The sequence below is a fragment of the Callospermophilus lateralis genome, chromosome 6 (genome assembly GCF_048772815.1).
Source record: "Callospermophilus lateralis isolate mCalLat2 chromosome 6, mCalLat2.hap1, whole genome shotgun sequence".
Classification (NCBI taxonomy): domain Eukaryota; kingdom Metazoa; phylum Chordata; class Mammalia; order Rodentia; family Sciuridae; genus Callospermophilus; species Callospermophilus lateralis.
This window is the reverse complement of record NC_135310.1, coordinates 128170522-128187017: the sequence shown is the minus strand read 5'-3', so window position 1 is coordinate 128187017 and position 16496 is coordinate 128170522. Positions and strand designations below refer to the sequence as shown.

The following is a 16496-nucleotide window of genomic DNA, read 5'->3' as shown; positions in this document are numbered from 1 at the left end:
TTGGAGTCCTTTGTAGAGAACAAGGTGACTTTTTCCTCCCTTGTCATATAAAAAGAAATAATATCAAATTGCCTTTTCAATCTCCAATCAAACATGTTAATAAATAAATGGATAAACATATAGATAGACTCATATCAATCAGAGAAAGAGAGAGAAAAATAAAAATTTTCCTTCTTATTATTTTCATAGTTCATTATTTGCCACTCACACCCCAGCTTCAGTAAGCCTCCAGATTAGGATTCTTAAACCATATTTATGATTAAATGTTTTATATCATCAAAGAATGGTGGCCAAACCATGCCCACTATACACTAGATATAACTAGCTGACAACTAGTTATTAACAAAAAGAAATATAAATAACTAAAGTAATATACCAATTTTTCAGTAATTTAAAATTAGCAAAATAAATCCCATAAGTCATAAATATTCTACATTTTAGAATTATGATCTGGGAATATTAGTAATGAAATCATGATAACACACTTGATGATCTAGATGAAATTAATAATTTGAGAGTCATAAATTAGGAAAAATATGATAAGTCTTATATACCAATGTAGATATTTTTATTTTGTGATTAGAATCCTTCCCATAGAGACCACTTCAGAACCATAATCTCTCACAGGTGAATCATGTTGAACATATAATTAAAAATAACATCAATTGTAAATATACTTTCAGATATAAAAGCATGGAATAGCTCCCAACTTCTTTTAAAGACCATTATTATACTGCTTCCAAAACTAGGCAAAGATCACAACAAAGAGAACAATAGCCAAAATCCTTCATGAGCTTGGACTAAAATGCCGCAGCCCGGCTGGCTGGGCAAAATATCTGGGGGTTGACGAATAACTTGTGTACGTTGATGCAGCAGGAGTGAGAGCCGTTTATTGTAGGATCTGAGCGATATTTATACATTTTACACAGCTTATCTAATTAGCATAAAATAGATACAGCAGTCAACCAATAAGGAATCTCCACACTTAATGGCTTGCTTTTGTTACTTCACAAACCACTCCCTCTGGCATTTTGCCAGGCGCCATGCAGACTTGTTTACAGACTCTAACATTTCTCTGGCAAAATAACAGGTGCCAATCTGACTTGTTTACAGACCTTAACACTAAAAAATCTGAAAAACATGTTAGGAAATCAAGTACAAAAATAGGCAAAAAGCAGTATACATCTGTTCACAGATGGTTTTATCCTATCATGGGAAATCAGGGTTGGTCTTTTGTTTTAGAATAAAACAAAAATCCATATCGCCATATTAGGAGAATCATGGTGAAATGTCACAGGCTCATTATAATGGATCCAGGAAAAGTTATTTGTTTAAATTCAACATCACTTCATGGTAAAATCTCTAGGACTATAGAAATTGAAAAGAACCTTCTCAACAAGGTTAGGGAGAGGAATAAAATCCTACCAATAGCATCTGTGTCAGTCAGGAAAGGCTCAACACTTTCTTTTTTGGATCAGCAACAAAGTAAACATGTTGGATCTTAGCATTTTTATGTAACTTATTTTGGATGACAGCCAGCACAACAACACAAAGACACAAAGGAGCTCCTGGTCTGCCACAATGTTCAAATACGCCAGGCAAATGCTGGAGGTTTCTTGATTAGGATTCAGTCTTTGTTTTTCCCAAGAACCCTTTCTGGGAAGTTTCTATCTCACTTCTACAGAGTGAGATAGATCTATTTTGCACTCTTGGTAGTTCATTGTTTTTTCTCTCAATGAAATGCAGCCTATGTTTGTGGTTGCATAATTTCTTCAGTGCTTCTTGCTGGTAGAACTGGAGGGCTCTATAAGTCTCTTTTTATTTTGTACTGTCTCTGTACCTTACATTTCTGTTTCTACTAATCAAGTTCTCCTAAAAAGTTTCTTCAAAGTCCTTTAATGTTCACTCATTTCCCAGTTCAAATGATACTCCATCCTTTTACACTTTTTTAAGATGGCTCCCCAGTTTGGTTGCAAGTGTCTATTATAGTTACTTATTGCTGTGGAACAAATTGAAACAGAATTTACTTTTAAATCTTCTCCTTTGCTATTAATAATATGGATAAATCAGGGGGACATTATGATAAATGAAATAATGTTATGCTCGAATTCGGGACCCCCCAAAAACCACCAGAGACCAAGATCGATGTAAGCAGTAAAGAGGTGTTTATTGCGAGCTAGCTCGGTCCTCCATGCACACACAGCATCTGGTGACACTGAAAGGCCCCGAGCCCAGGGTTTGCAGTAGTTTTATACACTCTTTGGGGAAGGCAGGGACCCCCACATACATCATAGCATCTCTTAGAAAATCATCACACACCACAGGAAAATCATAAAACAACTCTAAAATATGATTAGCACATTCACTGGCAGGAACAAGTTGAGCAGGGGTGATTGGTTACTACAAGAGGGGGATTCGTTTGAACTGATTGGTTTAAGCCATGAGGGGAGTATGTGCTGAACTACATGGGTTTCCAACATATTATCAACCACCATAAATTACTGGAAGGGTCATCTGGCATCCCAGGTATTTCCCTGTCTCATACTGATTGGTGGCTGCTAGGGGGTTGCTATGGGTCCCCACCTAGGCTGACTGAGTCAGGGACACCTGGTGCAGTAGATCTCTCCTGTTATTTGTATATAAACAACTCAGCAGGGTGGGTATGTGCGTAGGAGTGATTTGTGGGTCTTTCCAAGGACAAAGGTCATGCCCCTTCCTTGGACAGGCTTTGCCTGAGGTAGAGGCTGGTTTTTCAGTAAGACAGGTATAGAAATACTGCCTGATCTCACTATATGTGGAATCTGATGTTGGGGAAATGTATTAGTCAAAGAGTACTACATTTAAGATATGCCACATGACTAAGGACTGGAGATGTAGTATATTAATATACAACTTGGTTACTATAACTAGTAATACTGCAGGTGTACTTGAAATATGCTAAGAGGGCAGATCTTAAGTTTTCTAAATGAAACCAGATTTAAAGATAGGTAGTTAGTGAAGTTAGGTAAATCGGGTCTAATATGGAGTATCTTTGTAGGTTTTGCTAGGGCTGAGGATCTATGCTCAAGTTCATGCACTTGGCAATTAGTCAGAGGCCTGGTGATCCAATGTGTGGGTCTATCCACAGTTATCCACAGATATCCACAGATATTCACAGTATCTGATTCCCATTACTTAGGGTAATGATGTCCATTTCATTCCAATATCTTTCCTACCCCCATGTTCCCTCCCTTCCCCTCTTACTCCTTTGCTCTATCTAGAATTCATCTAATCTTCCCATGCTCCCCCTCCCAACCCCACTATGAATCAGCCTCCTTATATCAGAGAAAACATTCAGCATTTGTTTTTTTTTTGGGGGGGGGGAGATTGGCTGATTTCACTTAGCATTATATTCTTCAACTCCATCTATTTACCTTCAAATGCCATGATTTTATTCTCTTTTAATGCTGAATAATATTCCATTGTGTATATATATATCACATTTTCTTTATCCATTCATCTACTGAAGGGCATGTAGGTTGGTTCCCCAGTTTAGCTATTGTGAATTGTGCTGCTATAAACATTGATGTGGCTATGTCCCTGCAGTATGCTGTTTTAAAGTTCTTTGGGTATAGACCGAGGAGTGGGATAGCTGGGTCAAGTGGTGGTTCCATTCCCAGTTTTCCAAGGAATCTCCATACTGCTTTCCATATTGAGTGTACCAATTTACAGTCCTACAGGCAATGTATGAGTGTACATTTTTCCCCACACCCTCGACGACACTTATTGTTGTTTGTGTTCTTCATAGTTGTCATTCTGACTGGAGTGAGATGAAATCTTAGTTTTGATTTGCATTTCTCTAATTGTTAGAGAGATGTTGAAGATTTTTTTATATATATTTGTTGATTGATTGTATATATCTTCTGAGAGTTGCCTGTACAGTTCCTTGGCCCATTTATTGATTGGGCTTTTTTGTTGTTGTTGTTTGTTTGTTTTTTGTTTTTTGAGTTCCTTATATACCCTAGAGATTAGTGCTCTATCTGATGTGCTGTTATGCTTGAATTTGGGACCCCCAAAAGACCACCAGAGACCAAGGTGGATGTAAGCAGCAAAGAAGTGTTTATTGCGAGCTAGCTCAGTCCTCTGCGTGCACACCCACAACTGGTAATGCTGAGAGGCCCCGAGCCCAGGTTTGCAGAAGTTTTATACACTCTTTGGGGAAGGCAGGGACTTCACATACATCATAGCATCTCTTAGCAAATCATCACACACTGCAGGAAAATCATAATAAAAACTCTAAAACATGATTAACACAGTCACTGGCGGGAACAAGTTGGGTAAGGGTGATTGGATAGTAAAAGAGGGGGATTCGTTTTAACTGATTGGTTTAAGCCATGAGGGGAGTACGTGCTGAACTACGTGGTTTCCCAACATATTATCAACCACCATAAACTACTGGAAAGGTCATCTGGCATCCCAGGTATTTTCCGAGTCTCATGCTGATTGTTGGCTGCTAGGGGGTTACTATGGGTCTCCACCTAGCCTGACTGAGTCAGGGACACTTGGCACAGCAGATCTCTCCTGTTATTTGTATATAAACAACTCAGCAGGGTGGGTATGTGCCTAGGAGTGATTTGTGGGTCTTTCCAAGGACAAGGGTCACGCCCTCTTCCTTGGACAGGCTTTGCTCTGAGGTAGAGGCTGATTTTTCAGTGCAAGTGGTAAAAATTTGCTCCCAAGATGTAGGCTCTCTATTTATCTCACCAATTGTTTATTTTGCCCAGAAGAAGTTTTTTAGTTTGAATCCATCCCATTTATTAATTCTTGATTTTAATTCTTGTGCTATAGAGTCTTATTAAGGAAGCTGGGGTCTAATCCAACAAGATGGCAATTTGGGCCTACTCTTTCTTCTAATAGGTGCAATGTCTCTGGTTTAATTCTTAGATCCTTGATCCACTTTGAGTTGAGTTTTGTACATAGCGAGAGAGAGGGGTTTAATTTCATTTTGTTGCATATGAAATTCCAGTTTTCCCAGCACCATTTGTTGAAGAGGCTATCTTTTTTCTAATGTATGTTTTTGGTGCCTTTGTCTAATATAAGATAACTGTAATTATCTTATATCTAATATAAGATAACTGTAATTATCTGTGGGTTAGTCTCTGCATCCTCTATTCTGTGCCATTGGTCTACCAGTCTATTTTGGTGTCAATACCATGCTGTTTTTGATACTATTGCTCTGTAGTATAGTTTAAGGTTTGGTATAGTGATGTCACCTGCTTCACTCCTCTTGCTAAGGATTGCTTTAGCTATTCTGGGTCTCTTATTTTTCCAGATGAATTTAATGACTGCTTTTTCTATTTTTATGAGGAATATCATTGGGATTTTGATTGGAATTGCATTAAATCTGTGTAATGCTTTTGGTAGTATGGCCATTTTGACAATATTAATTCTGCCTATCCAAGAACAAGGGAGATCTTCACATCTTCTAAGGTCTTCTTTAATTTCTTTCTTTAGTGTTCATTGTTTTCATTGTAGAGGTCTTTCACCTCTCTTGTTAGGTTGATTCCCAAGTATTTTATTTTTTTTGAGGCTATTGTAAATGGGGTAATTTTCCTTATTTCCCTTTCTGAGGATTTGTCACTGATATACAGAAATGCCTTTGGTTTATGGGTGTTGATTTTGTATCCTGCTACTTTGATGAATTCATTTACTAGTTCTAGAAGTTTCTGGGTGGAATTTTTTTGGATATTCTAGGTGTAGAATCATATCATCAGCAAATAGTGCTAATCTGAGTTCTTCTTTTCCTATCCATATCCCTTTAATTTCTTTCATCTGTCTAATTCCTTGATTCACTTTGAATTGAGTTTTGTGCACGGTGAGAGATAGAGGTTTATTTTCATTTTGCTGCATATGGATTTAAAATTTCCCCAGCACCATTTGTTGAACAGGCTATCTTTTCTCCATTGTATGTTTTTGGCACCTTTGTCTAGTACGAGATAACTGTATTTATGTGGGTTTGTCTCTGTTTCTTCTATTCTGTGTCATTGGTCTATGTGTCACTTTGGTGCCAATATCATGCTGTTTTGTTATTATAGCTTTGTAGTATAGTTTAAGATCTAGTATTATGATGCTTCCTTTTCTTTTTTTTTCTCTTTTTATAAACTCTTTCTTACTTTATTTTTTATTTTTTTATTGTTGGCTGTTCAAAACATTACATAGTTCTTGATATATCATATTTCACACTTTGATTCAAGTGGGTTATGAACTCCCATTCTTACCCCGTATACAGATTGCAGAATCACATCAGTTACACTTCCATTGATTTATATATTGCCATACTAGTGTCTGTTGTATTCTGCTGCCTTTCCTATCCTTTACTATCCCCCCTGCCCTCCCCTCCCCTCCCCTCCCCTCTTCTCTCTCTACCCCCTCTACTGTAATTCATTTCTCCCCCTTGTATTATTTTTCCCTTTCCCCTCGCTTCCTCTTGTATGTAATTTTGTATAACCCTGAGGGTCTCCTTCCATTTCCATGCAATTTCCCTTCTCTCTCCCTTTCCCTCCCACCTCTCATCCCTGTTTAATGTTAATCTTCTTCTCATGCTCTTCGTCCCTACTCTGTTCTTAGTTACTCTCCTTATATCAAAGAAGACATTTGGCATTTGTTTTTTAGGGATTGGCTGGCTTCACTTAGCATAATCTGCTCTAATGCCATCCATTTTCCTCCAAATTCTATGATTTTGTCATTTTTTAATGCAGAGTAATACTCCATTGTGTATAAATGCCACATTTTTTTTTTATCCAATCGTCTATTGAAGGGCATCTAGGTTGGTTCCACAGTTTTATTATTGTGAATTGTGCTTCTATGAACATCGATGTAGCAGTGTCCCTGTAGCATGCTCTTTTTAGGTCTTTAGGGAATAGACCGAGAAGGGGAATAGCTGGGTCAAATGGTGGTTCCATTCCCAGTTTTCCAAGAAATCTCCATACTGCTTTCCAGATTGGCTGCACCAATTTGCAGTCCCACCAACAATGAACAAGTGTACCCTTTTCCCCACATCCTCGCCAGCACTTGTTGTTGTTTGACTTCATAATGGCTGCCAATCTTACTGGAGTGAGATGGTATCTTAGGGTGGTTTTGATTTGCATTTCTCTGACTGCTAGAGATGGTGAGCATTTTTTCATGTACTTGTTGATTGATTGTATGTCCTCCTCTGAGAAGTGTCTGTTCAGATCCTTGGCCCATTTGTTGATTGGGTTATTTGTTATCTTATTGTCTAATTTTTTGAGTTCTTTGTATACTCTGGATATTAGGGCTCTGTCTGAAGTGTGAGGAGTAAAGATTTGTTCCCAGGATGTAGGCTCCCTATTTACCTCTCTTATTGTTTCTTTTGATGATGCTTCCTTTTCTTTCATATGAATGCCTAAGGATGGGATTATTAGGTCATATGGTACGTGTATTTTTAATAGTATCAGGGATTGTGATACTGTTTTAACAAATGGGCTGTAATTTTTTTTCACATTCCTTGCAGCATGTATGAGATTTCCAACTGCTGACATCCTCTTCATATGTGTTATTTTCATAAGTGTTTTTCATGCTGTTCATTCTAGTTGACGTGAGGTAATACCTTGTGATACCTGGTGAAGGTGAGCATCTTTTCAAGTACTTATTAGTGACTTGCATAGCTTTTCCTGTGAACTTTTATTCACCTCCATGGAGTGAAGTGTTGTCTGTCTCATTAATAAGTTGCAAATGTTCTTCATTTATTCTGGATTTTGGCCATCCATTCAACATGCATCTTAGAACAGTTATTTTCCTTCTGTGACACTCTTGTGTCAATTTAGTATAATATCAAAGATGAACAGCCAGTTATTGAAAATGTTATTAAAAATATTCCTCCTGTACATTTGTGTAAGGCTACACTTTTTTTTCCAACAGACTAAATGAGGAAAATACAACTATCTAGCATTCTCTAATGACAAATAGAAAGGACTTTCACAGTTGTAAAATGTAAAACAATCCAGTCTTCCAATTAAATCTTCTGATTTTGGAAAACACTTATTTCTTTTTAGAATTATTGTGTCTCTTAACATTCAATAACTTATTAATACTTAGAAGAAATAACATATTTAAAATGGAATTAATTTCTAATATGGCAAATATTGATGGACATCATCCACAAAAGCATGATTACCTCTGGAAGGCACACTAACTTTCTTAGAGCATATAAAGATCTCTGAAAACAAAACGTTTGAGAACTGATGATTTACACCCTGGGTCAGGAATCAAGGTATGGTGTAACAAAGAATGTTTAGTAAAGAGGAGTGTTCTGAGAAAGTCCCACCCCTGGGCGGGGTTCTCAGGGTCTGGGTGTGGGTTCAGAGGACTGGGGATTCCCCATCTCCCTGGACTTTCATTTCTTCTTCCAACTTGGGTAATGTCGTTCTGCCCCGACACATCTGATGCGACCTCAGTCTTTTTCCTAGAAAAGCCAATAATGTTAAGGAGGTTTGGTTTTAAAGTTCACCCCAGCCCCAGTCCCGGGCCCCAGAGCTGCAGAGTGGGGTAATGACTCCCCAAATGTTGCTCCTGCTGCCTTCAGGGGCTCTGACGCCGGTGAGTGTGAGGTCGGGAGGGAAACGACCTACATCCCTTGAGCACGCAGGACCCGGGGAAGCCATGTCCCCTGTTGCCCCTGGCCCAGACCTTCCCCACCCTGGCGAGGCTTTTCCTGACCCTCCACTCCCGCCCCTAAGTCCTGCCCTCCCGCGTCCCACCGCCCCATTGCGGCCTCTAGACTCCACCTCCTTCCTCCTGGTGTTGTCAACCCGGGACCTGGGTCAGACGCCTGAGGATAGCAGGGTCGCGAGGGTCTTAGTCCCTTCCCTCCCCTAGGCTCCCACTCCATGAGGTATTTCGACACCTCCGTGTCCCGGCCTGGCCGCGGGGAGCCCCGTTTAATCTCTTTGGGCTAGGTGGACGACACTCGTGCTCTTTGACAGCGACTCCAAGACCCCAAGGATGGAGCCGCGAGCGCCTTGGATAGAGCAGGAAGGGCCTAAGTATGGGAACGGAGACACAGAAAGCCAAGGAAGACCTACAGACTTACGGAGTGGACTTGAACACCCTGAGCGGCTACTACAACCAGAGCCGGGTGGTGACTGACCTGGCCCCTGTCGGAGGTCGCGACGGCTCCTATTCCTCAAGGATGGTCCTGAGTCGACAGGGATTCCCCAAGCCGAGCTTCACCCCAAGGCTGAGGGACCCTCGGAGACCCTCGACCCAGAAAACGCCCGCGGGGGCTGTGATCAGGTTACGGTTTTCATTTTAGAGGAAAAACCCGTAGGGTGTGTGGTGCGGAGACGCAGAAGATACCAGAAGATGTATGGCTGCAGCGTGGGGCCAGATGGGCACCTCTTCCGCGGGTATTAGCAGCACGCTTAAGGTGGCCTGGATTACTTCGCCCTGAACAAGGACCTGCGCTCCTGGACAGCAGCTGACAGGCGGCTCAGATCACCTAGCTCAAGGGGGAAGATGTAGGCGTTGCAGAGCACCAGAGGGCCTATGCGGAGGGCACCTGTGTGGAATGCCTTGGCAGACACCCAGAGAACAGGAAGGAGATGCTGCAGGGCATAGGTATGAGCGGCTTCAGGACACCTGCTTGATGTCCTGTAGATCTCTCCACTAGTTCCAACAAGGAGGGGAGGAGAATGGCACCCATGCTGGAGCGACGCCCTGTTTCCAAACCAGAAGGAAGTGAGCTGGCCTGAATTCCCAGATGTTGTAATATAGAGTAACTGAAGGTTGCTTTCTCTCAGGACAAGTAAATCATCCTGCCTCTTTCTCCGGGGCTGGTGGGAAAGACAATAAACAACTGAGCACAGTTCCCTGGCAGAAGTCTTGGTATCAAGAAAGGTTGTCAGGTCCATTGCAGTCCAGTGACTTTAGAGGTGTGACTCCAGCTTTTCCACATAGGACTGATTATTTCCCTATAGTTTCCCTGCTGCCTTGCTAGTCCTCCCATCTCAATTCTGTTCTCAACTCAATCATACGATTGATGCTTTGGAAAGATGAACCATATCTTTGCTCAAAACTGCCTAACTCATGCAGGATTCTTCCATCAAACTCCAGATAGTTCTGAGACTGGTGGTGCCTCTGAACTCTTCTCAGTGACTCTGCTAAGTACATCCCAGATCCTTTCTCTCCCCAGAACACACACACAGGATCCTGCCCTGGTGCATTTGCTTTGGAGCTTCCTCCTGCCTAGTAAGATCTTCCTCCAAACATCCTGACAAATTCCTTCATGTCCTTCAAGTCCATCCTCAAATGTCACCTTGCTAATAAGTCCCATGCTGAGTCCCCTAGTAAAACAGCCACCTTCTCTGTCCCCACAAACCCACTCTGACACCGGCCTAGCAATACTTACCACCTAACATGAACACTGACCTTATTTACTGTGCTTAACTCAAATATATCTTCTTCCTCTTTCCTACAGAACACAGCCTCCATAAGGGTGGAACTTTTGGTTTGTTTTCAGTTCCCCAATGTATACTAGGTATAAACTGTGTGCCATCTACTCAGTATTCAATAAATGAGAGCTGAATGAATGATCAGTGTCAGCCCTCCCTCTTCTAGAGACATTGTCTTTATTAATGGAGCCTCAGATCAAATGCTGCTGTGGCATCTGCAGCACAAGGGCTTTTCACACCAAGGTCAGAGCCATTTGTGCTTTTCTCACAAGTGCTGCCCTCCCTCCCTCCACATCAACCCTCCTGCTCTCCACAGCAGCTAAGGACATTTTGATCTTCAGAAAAGATGATGGTTGACTAATAGGTCGTATTTCCCAACTAACTAGAAGCCTGTATTAGACTCTGTATTATCAATCCAGAAATCCAAAATGAAGCAAATACTAGGATTAGTACAGCTAAAGCCAGTGAAACTGCTAATAGGGAAGATTAGAATCCTAAGAGGATTTTATCTAACATGAGAAATCATGAGATTCTTCCTCTCAGCTATTCCCATATATGGTTCCCTTAAAAATATTGGAGGAATGATGGAAAATACAATCCAGGAAACTGGCCTGGGTTTTGTGGGACAATGACAGGAAAAACAAAACAAAAACAAAACAAAACAAAACAAAACAAAAACGACAAAAACCCAAAACTCCTGCTGCTGTCAAGATGAGAGACAACCCAGAGGAGATGAGACCAGAACTCACACTTAATCACAAAAACAAGGATAATTCTCTGTAGAAACTGAGAAGCCAAATTAGATGGGAGCAGAAGATTAGACTCAGGTCTTAGTCCTTGTGGCATGAAGACCTCCCTACCCATGGTCCTGGAGACAGGACCAGCCCTGGGAATCCTTGAGTCCCTGTCATCACAGGTCCTGATGGGATGAGGTTCAATCAAAGGGACAGGACTAAGGTACAGGGAAGATGATCCAGCTGAGGAGTGACCACATCAAGGCCCAGGGGGGACTGAGCCCAGTCTGGGTGCTGCCATGTCCATCCTCAGCTGCTTTCATCATTCTCCTGTCCCCACCCGCAGCAGACTCAGCACAGCAAACACATGGATTCTGTAAGGTTTCAGGTTTTATTTTCTCTATTGATTTTAGGAAACTTCCTTCCATTTAATTAACCCATTGACCATATTTCATGGCACAAATTTGAAATAGAAATCAATATTCAGATTCATTTTTTCAATAGGGAAAGAAGCAGTTACAGCTCAGGGCAACAAAAGGCTAAATCAGGAATGGAGACATCTCAGCCCCAATTTGCACCATAGGAAAGTTGATTGAGGAAGAGAACAGAATAGTGTGGGAGGGGTCTTGGTGGGATATTCTCCTCTCTCCATTTTCTCACTTTATTATCACAGGAATACAGACACATACATTCCAGCTGCACAAAGAAAAGTTGGGACCCCTTGAAATTGCAGTAGGAAGCAAGAAGAGAACTTAAGAAATCCTGTATTGTTCAGTCCCACAGAGGCAGCTGTCTCTCACTGTAAAAGAAAGTATTATGAACAAATTCAGATCACTCAATTGTAATAAAGACACTCTGAACAACCCATTATACACTGAAAATGTCAAAAATCCTTGTGAGAGGCCCTGTAACTCAGGAGTCTCCCCATTCCCCAACCTCTCTCCCTCTTTAGGCCCTCCAGGATCTCACCTTTCTAAGCAGTGAGAGACACATCAGAGTCCTGGGCACTGTCATTACCTGAGCAGAACAAAAAGAGAACCTGGTCAGAGTCCACAGGAGATGTGGATAATAAAGGAATTATGGGATGGATCAGCTCCCCCATCACTTCCCACTACACTAACCCAAGGGCCTTGGGGATCACTATTCTTCGTACTTACAGGCAGCTGAAGCATAGGTCCTTTTTTTTACTCCTTTGGGAAGAAAACATCCTGTGACAGAACAGGTTAAAGACAGGTCTTAGAGGTTCCCCCTAGTCCTGAACACTGGGACAGTCTCCAGAACTGTGACTGCAGATGTAGGGAAGAATCAGGAGACAAGAAGAAAGTAGATAGATAGGAATGGCTCCAATTTCTCTCCTGGAGGGTTGCCCTGAGCAGGAAATTCCCACCCGGCCTCTAAATGTTGGGAATCAGGTCCTTTTCACCACAAAAATCAAGAAGATAAATTTGCTGGGTGTGGTGGCCCATGCCTATAATCCCAGCACCTCAGGAGACTAAGGCAGGAGGATCATGAGTTCACAGCCAGCCTTAGTATGAGTGAAGTGCTAAGCAACTCAGTGAGATACTGTCTCTAAATAAAATACAAAATAAGGCTGGGGATGTTGCTCAGTGGTTGAGTGCCCCTGTGTTCATCCCTGGCATCCACCCCACCCCCAAAAAGCATAACTTGTCTTTTATTTTTTATATGTTTTACAAAGATTAAACAGTATCCCAGGCTGGGTAAGGACATGTGTAGATTTTACTTCCAATGAACAAGGCAGGGCACATTTCTACCAGGTACTTGAAACCACCAGTAGAACAAAAATTTAGACCCTGCACTTTTCCTACCTGTGTTTTTCTTCTTCCACATGACAAAAGGGACCACAGCTCCAGTGATAACAGCTCCAAGGAGGACCAGGCCAGCAACAATTCCCATGATGGGCTGAGAGGGTGGCTCTGGGAGAGGCAGGGAAGTTAGATGAGGGGCCCTCATCCCTAGTTCTCAGTCCCTACCCTGCTGAGGATCTCCAGAAAGTCTCCTGCTTCCTGACAACAGGCTCTGGGCCCTCATCCCCTCCTTACCCCATCTCAGGATGAGGGGCTCAGGCAGCCCCTCATGGTGCACATGGCATGTGTATCTCTGCTCCTCTCCAGCAGACACCACCACAGCCGCCCATTTCTGGAAGTTTCCATCCCCTGCAGGCCTGGTCTCCACAAGCTCCATGTCCTGGATCTGGTCCTCCCCATCTCGTTGCCAGTTCAGGGTGATCTCCTTAGGGTAGAATCCCAGGGCCCAGCACTTCAGAGTGACATCTCCGTCAGGGCTAGTGTGGTGAGTCAGATGTGTCTTTGGGGGGTCTGAGGGAAAGAATAGGGAAATTCAGACATTTTTGCATTACCACTCTTGGATCACTGAAGCAGTGCTCACATGACTATCTGGAGAATGGACAGCACAATTTGGGTTGGGGAGGGAGCACAAAAGTTAGACACAAGTCTGGGTTGAAGCTTCTGGCATAATCTCCTATTCCTTGCAAAGTTCTAGAATCTTGTTGAGACAACCCAGTGTAAGAGGCTTCAGGTGTCTGATGGGGACTTAGAGTTCTGATCTGGGTGGTGGCTGAGAGATGTTGAAAAGTTGGAGTCACACCTCAAAGACAATAGGCTGGAGTGGACCTGACCATACATGCCAAGGCTGTTGCCAGGGGAACTGTGGTCAGGTATTTATTGTCTTTCCCACCAGCCAGGGAGAGAGAGACCAGCTCCCTTACTTGTCCTGAGAGAAAGCAGCCTTCAGTTCCTCTCAGTACAGCACCTGGCAGACTCACTTCCCTCTGGAGGAAGAGCAGGGTGGTGTTCTAGTGTGAGTGTTATTCTCCTCCCTTTCCCGTGGGAAGAGAGTGGAGAGATCTACAGGAGATCAGGCAGGAGTCCCACAGCCTCTAATACCTAAGCGCTGCAATGCCTCCTTCCCGTTCTCCAGATATCTGAGGAGCTCCTCCACACAGGTACCCTCCAGGTAGGCCTTGCTGTGCTCTGCGTCACCCGCTGCCTCCAACTTCCGCTGGGTGTTTCGTGCCGCTGCGTCCGCTGAGGTCCAGGAGCTCAGGTCCTCATTCAGGGAGATGTAATCCTTGCCATCGTAGGCGTACTGCTTGTACCCGCGGAGGAAGCGTCTGTCTGGCCCCACATCACAGCCCCAAATCCTCTGGAGTATGTGAGAGCCTGTGTCCCCCCACCCCGGGGGATCAGCCACGACCCCACCCCGCCCACCCTATGGGTTTCCCCCACTAAATGTAAACGAAACCCGGTCACAGTCCCCGTGGGCACTTTCTGGTTCGAGGGTCTCCATGGGTCCCTCATTCTTGGAGTGAAGCTAGAATCAGGGAATCACTGCCAACTTGGGACCATCCATGAGGAACATCGGAGGTGTGATCTCCGACATGGGCCAGGGGTCACTCACCGCCCGCGCTCTGGTTGTAGTACCCGCGCAGGTTGTTCAAGCACACTAGGTGATGATGTGCGTTGCTCGTGGAAATCTGTGTGATCTGGTCCCAAAACTCAGATCCCTCTTGCTCCATCCATGGCGCCCGCGCCTCCTCCCTGGGATTCTCGGTGTCGCTGTCGAAGCGCACGAACTGCGTGTCGTCCACGTAGCCCACGGAGATGAAGCGAGGCTTCCCGTGACCCGGCCGGGACACGGAGGTGTCGAAATACCTCAAGGAGTGGGAGCCTGTAGGCTGGGAAACTGAGACCAAGTGCACCCTCCTCTGGTGCCCAACCCAGGTCCAGGTTGACAACACCAGGAGGAGAGGAGTAGGCTCCAGAGATACAAAAGGGGCGATGGGATGCGGGAGGGCAAGACTTAGGGGAGAGAGTGGAGGCTCAGGACCAAAGCTGATCTAAGGATAGGCTTTCTTGGGTCCTGAGCTATAAGTGGACTGTTGCCAGCTACTCCCACTCAGAGGCCATTTCCCTCCTGACCTTTCACTCACCTGCCCAAATGTCCGTCAGGGCCAGGGTCCCCAACAGCAGCAGGAGCAGCTCTCGGGGAGCCACTACCCCCATTGTGCAGCTCTGTGAAGATTCTGCATCCAGGCGGGTGGGTGGAAACTTTAGAACTGAACCTCGGTGAAGGTGACGCTGATTCGCTTCTCTAGGAGCAAGACACGCAATAGGAGTAATAACTGGGCCCCTGTCAAGAGTGTCTGGGAAGACAGACCTGGACCAGGTTGGGAGAGTGAGAAGTGAAACTTCAGGCAGAAGGGGAAATCCCCAGTGCTCTGTGTCCACACCCAAGACACCTCTCTAGATTCTGAGAGCCAAGCTGGGGGACCTGGAACTTTGGAATATGCTTCTGTACCAATCACTCTTTGTTACACTGTACCCTTTATTCATGCCTCAGGGAGTAAACAAATGTTTTGGTGTCAGGATCTTTATTTGCTGTTAAAGAGTAGTGTGCACTCCAGATGTAATTGTGTTAATGTGGATTATGTCACCGATATTTGCTGTATTAAGCATTAATTTCAATTTAAAGATATTTTATTCCTTCAGAGTATTGAGAACTACTTGCATGTTAACAGTAGTTTTAAGGAAATTAACTGTTTTCCAAAATTAAAAGATTTAATCAGAAAACTGGATCATTTTACTTTTTACAGTTTTTAAAGTTCTTTTTATTTTTCACTAGAAAACTGTTAGATATTCAGATCTTCTGTATTTAACCTGTGACTTTGGTTGAAACAAACAACAAAAAATGCAGCTAAATACAATTATGTAGGAGGAATATTTTCAATAACGTTTTTGATAACATGACTATTCATCTTTGATACTACACTAAAATGACACAAGTGTTAGTTTCCTAAAGTTTCTTTGCCATGTGGTCCCTGAAACATTGTCATTGAATAGTTCATATTGTATTGTATTAAAGTCTGTGGGTGTGTCTTGCATACTGAATAGATCTTGTGCTAATGCATGATATTTTTAAAAGTCCTGCATTGATGGATCAAGTTATACAGACCTTCTAGTGTTAACATATTTAAGTGCAAATAATCAAGAGGTCATATGTTGATATTACCACAGATTTCACCAAAAAGTTTGTAGGTACTTGGGAGTCTGTCAAGGTGATTGTGGTGAATTCAGATTTTCCTACTTTGTCATTGAAAATATTGCTGTTTGCGGATTATCTCAAAGGGACAGACTCAGGTCATTTTTTAGAATGTTGGCCAAATATTGAAATCTAAAGAATAGTTTTTCTGCCATTTATTTTTTAAAAGCAGAAATTATATTCCAAAAAAATATGGCTGATACTAAGAAACTAATGTGACTCCATTTTTAAAAAT

At 42.9% G+C, this 16496-nt stretch overlaps 1 protein-coding gene and 1 pseudogene across 2 annotated transcripts; one reads left to right on the top strand and one right to left on the bottom strand.

The window, feature by feature from the left end:
- The first annotated feature begins 8547 nt into the window (after nucleotides 1-8547).
- On the top strand, nucleotides 8548-9644 carry LOC143402067 (saoe class I histocompatibility antigen, A alpha chain pseudogene; annotated as a pseudogene).
- Nucleotides 9645-12155: 2511 nt separating this feature from the next.
- Nucleotides 12156-15225, bottom strand: LOC143401512 (class I histocompatibility antigen, Gogo-OKO alpha chain-like). Of its 2 annotated transcripts, XM_076859073.1 has the most exons (7): nucleotides 15153-15225; nucleotides 14621-14890; nucleotides 14107-14382; nucleotides 13243-13518; nucleotides 12993-13116; nucleotides 12340-12359; nucleotides 12156-12199 (listed from the first exon to the last, which is right to left on the bottom strand). In XM_076859073.1, exons 1-7 carry the CDS (start codon nucleotides 15223-15225, stop codon nucleotides 12156-12158), a joined length of 1083 nt encoding a protein of 360 aa, XP_076715188.1. The 2 variants fall into 2 exon arrangements, with proteins under 2 accessions (XP_076715188.1, XP_076715189.1); XM_076859074.1 differs by lacking the exon at nucleotides 13243-13518.
- Between the last annotated feature and the right edge of the window lie 1271 nt (nucleotides 15226-16496).

What these genes read in the sequence shown, in the direction of transcription:
- LOC143401512 (XM_076859073.1), bottom strand. Translation starts at nt 15,225, where the DNA reads ATGGGGGTAGTGGCTCCCCGAGAGCTGCTCCTGCTGCTGTTGGGGACC. An exon ending in CCTGACGGACATTTGGGCAG is followed by an intron (nt 14,891 to 15,152) that starts GTGAGTGAAAGG and finishes CCCAGCCTACAG; the next exon opens with GCTCCCACTCCTTGAGGTAT. An exon ending in GCCCCTCATCCTGAGATGGG is followed by an intron (nt 13,117 to 13,242) that starts GTAAGGAGGGGA and finishes TGCCTCTCCCAG; the next exon opens with AGCCACCCTCTCAGCCCATC.